Here is a 5579-nt window from a genome sequence, read left to right on the forward strand (position 1 = left end):
CTTTGGACCTAGTTTGGCGTTAATGGCGCGACACACACTTGCACAATAACTAGGTAGTCAAAGAGAGAATTTGTATGGTGACTAAAAAAAACATAAAAAAAAAATGGGAAGTAAAAGTAAAATAATAAAAAAAATACGGGTATATTCTGACAGAGAAATCTCCCTCTCTCTTCACAGGTTTGCTGACCACGGCAGCAGGTGTCCAACGTAACCCTCTCTCCCATCCATCTCCACCCTTGCACCTCCCCAAGTCATCCTCAGGCAACGAGTACACAGTCCTGGACTTATCTCCTGTTCAACGCCAGCTTCTCATTCCTGGGCAGTCATCCAGATGACCACAATACACATGGCTTATCTTTACCCGACATGTGCGACCCGTGACTAGCTTACCAACTTGGCCCGACCGTACCGGCTGTGGTGTGAACAATCCCGATGACCGTACCGTCTGTTGATGAGTCATATTGATTTAAAAATCCCAGTTCCTATGTTTATCATTCGACATAATCCAGTAAAAGAAAAAAAGTAAAAAAAATGGGTAGGTATCCTAGGTTCCTAGGTACAGAATAATTACAGATAACGATATGATGAAAATAGAAAGTAATACAATGTGACCTTTCCTTTTCAGGGATTCAAAAGATAAAATCCTGCCTCAATTTTCCGACTTTTCAACTGTTGTTCTGGTGGGGACGTTAGAAGATTATCGTAAGCACGCTTCCTATGCCACCTCCCTTTCGACAAATGTTCTCTTTATTCCAACCGATATTCGGGGCACCTTCGACAAAGGATATTTTGCAGGTAAGTCATTTTCAATTTTTCAATCGATAAAGCACTGAACAGTTTGATTCAATAGGAAACAGATTCCAAAGAAACAAGTTAAGAAGGAAACCTCATTATTAATTTGTGAACTGAAGGTTAAATAGGTTAGGCCACTTGTCATTAGGTAATTAAAAGACGATGTCTTCGCTGATTTCAGTTCTGAGGAACGGAACATTCATAATTTCTCCCTACCACTATGAAATGGACAAGAACGATCATATTGAACTACTTGGGAAGGATAACAGCGAACATCCTTTCATTCAAAAGCTGAATCAGAACTACGAATTCAACATCAACATGAAATTTGTTCAAAACTCGCTCAGAATTAATCGACGAATCGAACAGTTCAAGATGAAATACAACGAAGAGTGCGATGAAAAGGTGTTCAGGAACTGTACAGATCTGAAACCAATGCGTTCTGACGCAAGTGATGAAGATAGCCAACCTGGTACTATTAATGAATTCATCGACTCATTTCAAGTGGACAATACGGAAACAACCATCAATGGTATTTACGCTTATCGAGTTGTGAAAAGTGAGAACGAAGAAGAAACTGTCCAGGCAACCGCATTATTACCAGTAGAAGAAACCCAGGAAGACATAGCCATAGAAGATGCCAAGAAGAAACTGCTACTTGACATAAACAATACAAATTTTGAAAACATAGGCAAACGAGATTTGATTCTGAGCAGTATTCACATCGTCACATCAGAAGCATATGACACGGACCTGTTGAATAATGGTAGTTCCAACGCAGAGGATACGGAAAATAATGAAGATATTTTGACCGATGATCCCACACTAACCAGAGGAAATGAAACTCATATTCAAAATGAGACTGCTGAAGAAAATGACTTCATTGGAGGAGCAAATAATGTGACCTCAGAACTCCAATCAGAAAATGAAACGCTTGCACGGAATGAAACGAGGAAATTGAATGATCCTCTGAAACAGCTAATTCATCGATACAAAGTGAATGAGGGAACTCATCTGACAGACATGGAGGAACCTAATAATTCCGTGGTTAAAGATAATTCAACAGAGGGTCATAAGAATCAGTCTAAAGAAGTTAACAGCGACAGTCCGAAAATTAATGCAAATGTTGTAAAGAATATTGTTTTAGAAAACCGTCTTAAACATCTTCAAGAACGACTTCTTTCAATGGGACAAAACACAAGCGGTAATTCCAGGGAAAAGGCGGAAACGGAACACGAACATAACGAAAAAATATCAAGAGCTACTAGAAGCGTAGAGTCAAACGAGGTACGGTTAGAATCTCTTGGCAAGTACACTTATGTGAACAATACTTGGATAGTTGTTCTCAATGAAGATGAAAACCTACATGAAGGTAACGAACAGTCCCTCTGTAAAGTGCTCACAGAAGATAATTACGCTGATAACGAGACAGTACAAAGTCCTGGTAAAGATTGCAGTGCTTGTTATAACTTCCGAGAGATTTATCAACTCATTGAACTAAACAAGCAGGACATTGAGGAGAGTAAGAAGAGAGTTGTAGATATTGTGTTTAAAGTAGAGCTCAAGACTGATTCATTCAGTGTGGTTATCATATCACTCAGTGTCATTGGAGTCATTGCTTGTATTGTCATTCTTGGGTTTATTTTGTATCGTATCATACTAGGTGATGTTCTGGAAGGTAATCCTATTATTACTTTGCTGCTCCTTGTCTCTATCATTTACAACTATTTCGTCATCACACCATTTGTCGTCAACATTGCGCCAAACATAGAATACTTCGAGTACTATTCTCATTTGTTGTGCTATATTCGTCTCATATGTATTATCACATCTTTCAACTTTATCTTCTCCTTGTTACTCACCCGATGTCTTATGTTGTCGTTTTGTGATCATGACGGTGCCCTCATGTCTCATATCAATGGCTATATTCAGTCCAGCTTCTGTTTCTTCATCACTATCATCCAGATACTTTTCCTCATCAACTTATTCCTCATCAAGTACATCTTCAATGTTGACATCAAGTGTGACATTATCCAGGGTAACTATATCTTCATGTTGGGCTATAATATTATCTTGCTCTTCTTGCTCGTACTTACCATTCCTTTCATTTACAAGTGTAGGAGGAACTACTATGAGGGTGTGTACTTAACCATTACAATCACTAGTATTGTGATTGCCTGGTTCATCTGGATGTATCTTTACGTCACCAGCAACTACAATGAGTCCTTGATCATTTTGGGTATCTTCGTTACTAGTACGCTCATCCTCATCATTATCTTCATACCGAGAACATACCATATGATCATCAATATTGTGAGGGATAACATCACTTCCATCCTGCCTGCTCTTTCCAGCCAATACATGTCTGGGAGTAATATACACAACATCCACTACAGATCTACACAGGCACTCTATGATATTGTCAATGATGGTGAAAACAAACACCTGGGAGAGATTAACCCTTATTATGTCTCGAGGAACGAAACCAAACTAAGACCCAACACAATCTACCAGAGCAATCACAACGCAGGAGACCAGGCAGGACAGGATAGGTACTACGTGTCCAATAGGAACCGAGATGATGATGATCCAACGTCCCTGTATAACGAGGATATTACAGGGCGACTCAATTCTTCGTTGGGTCTTCACAACCTCAAGTCCCCGAGCCGGAGTCACAGACAATCTCCCAGCTTCAAATGTCGTGTGAGGTCACCCAGTCTGAAAAGTCGAGCCAATTCGCCTCCTCAGATGGATGATTTATATGAGACATCTCGTTACGAGACAACGTCCCGGTGCGAGACGACGAGGTTTGATACACCCAGTACCATGACGAGATTCTAACTTTGATAGAGAATGACTTTCACGTAGGATAGGAATGAATTGTTACGCTTTATCTGCGAATTTTGCAGCGTGTAAAATTCGATGAAGTGAGCGAGAGAAAGCCGTCCATATTTCCGGACTATTGTTTGGTCCCACTTTGTTATGCCATGTTTGTTTATTGTCCAGTGTCTGAGTCATGGCCGTATTACCACGTCTAGTCCATTGTCCCATATGTTATTATGTAAATTATCTTATTGTACATAATATTTAATCTAGTCTTTATAATTTATTAGGTAAACTACAATAATAAGAGTCGGTGAAATTTGAAAATTTTATAGTCTTTCATTGAAATATTACCTAGCTTCTGACCAAGCCATTTTTTAGGTAATTTGGATTTAAGATGATCCGTGTGGAAAAAGATATAACATAGAAGTACTTACCTTCGGGTTCATCTCGACTTCGGTAGATATCATCAACTATTAGCGACCTATGTGATCCTCCCTCCTGCAAAACTGGAAGAAAAAGAAACCATAAGGGAAATGGTTAACCATAGTAATGGGAAAATCGCTGATTTCAAATTCTCAAGCGAGCTCCAGGGGCAGCGGAGCGGCGATAGCACTTTGAAGGTACCAAAAGATGCCAGTGGAAGAGGCATGTTGAATGTATCAGTTTCCAATAAATCACTGAAGTTGAGCAATCAGTAAGGTTGCGTGTAGTTGATATTCACTATTAATATGGGTGAGAATTTGGGCAATCCCCTGTTATTAGCTTCTCCCGGCCGTTTCACATTTCCCGGTGTTGTTCTAAAACTACATAATGGTAGTTAGTGTAGTTATCAAAGAAGTGTGAAAAAGATATACAGAATATGAAATAGGTAAACATGGAGAATTTGAAACCAACCTTCCATGGGAATGTTATCATCTTCATCATCGGTGCTGTCCAGGTCCTCCAGAACTTCTATCACAGGATCGATTCTCTCCTTCTTTCTTGGGCCGTTCCTCAAGCGCTCTGAAATCCAAGTAGAAACATAACTTGATGAAAGGCCTATCAATGCCTTTAGAACTTTAGATATACGTATGTAGGTAATTAAATTCTGATTTATTGTTGGATGGTAGCTTGTGACGTTATGGACATGGGTTTTTTGTTAATCTTCGATGTTGATATTGTGGCACATTGCATAATTAAATAATAGTTATGTGATTATGTAAGATGTCTTGACATTCCTGATTATTTGTATTATGGTACCTACAAGTAATGTGAATTTTTCGTGTGTATTTTTCGATGGCAAGTTTAGTAATCGATACCTATATCGGTGATATATTGATATGTCAGATCCCATGGTTTTTACGTTCAATGGAGCAAATTTTGTATGCTTTATGAGTCTTTCCGTTTGCATAGTTCTTTCCCGATCGGGCTTATGAAAACTTCAAATGCCGAGCCTTTGGGTCTCGGAACAACTATTCTATCTTTTCTGACTTTTCATTCTATCTTTGTCTTGCATTTGAATGGTTTATTGTCAAAAAATAACTCACACACTACCAATTGAATCGGTTAATAGTAGCGCCATGGGCAATTTAAACTCTATGTCACTGTGGGCTGATTAGATCTTTTGTGAGTCAGATGAACTATGTGGAAGGTCACGGGTCTATTACTGCTAACTCTGCTAAGTATCATATCAGCATTACTGCTAAGTATCATATCAGCTATCAGCATATCACTCAGGAATCTCAATATGCACTTCACTCATGAGTCAATCGTGCATTATTCGCGCTCAGAACACTGTCTGTGAATTTGTCCGTCATCACATCGCGTCTGCTATTATGTTTACAAATAGCGGCTTACAATAAGAAGTTTTGTTTACAAGTGGCCTCTGGGGCGCCACACCATATGGCCATGTAATAATATGGGTTAGAAGGTTACAGGTCGAACGTCAAGCTGATATAGGGTCGGACAAAAGGGACTGGTCA

The 5579-nt window shown here is 39.3% G+C and overlaps 1 protein-coding gene across 1 annotated transcript; it reads left to right on the forward strand.

The window, feature by feature from the left end:
• Positions 1-611: 611 nt before the first annotated feature.
• On the forward strand, positions 612-3942 carry LOC103521384. Its single transcript, XM_026832082.1, has 2 exons — positions 612-795; positions 974-3942. Exon 2 carries the CDS (start codon positions 1018-1020, stop codon positions 3631-3633), a length of 2616 nt encoding a protein of 871 aa, XP_026687883.1. The 5' UTR covers positions 612-795; positions 974-1017; the 3' UTR covers positions 3634-3942.
• The last annotated feature ends 1637 nt before the right edge of the window (positions 3943-5579 follow it).

Source organism: Diaphorina citri, unplaced genomic scaffold (genome assembly GCF_000475195.1).
Source record: "Diaphorina citri unplaced genomic scaffold, Diaci psyllid genome assembly version 1.1 scaffold5121, whole genome shotgun sequence".
Classification (NCBI taxonomy): Eukaryota; Metazoa; Arthropoda; class Insecta; order Hemiptera; family Psyllidae; genus Diaphorina; species Diaphorina citri.

Bases quoted from the DNA above. Each gene is read 5' to 3' on its own strand.
- LOC103521384 (XM_026832082.1), top strand. From the start codon at position 1,018: ATGGACAAGAACGATCATATTGAACTACTTGGGAAGGATAACAGCGAA.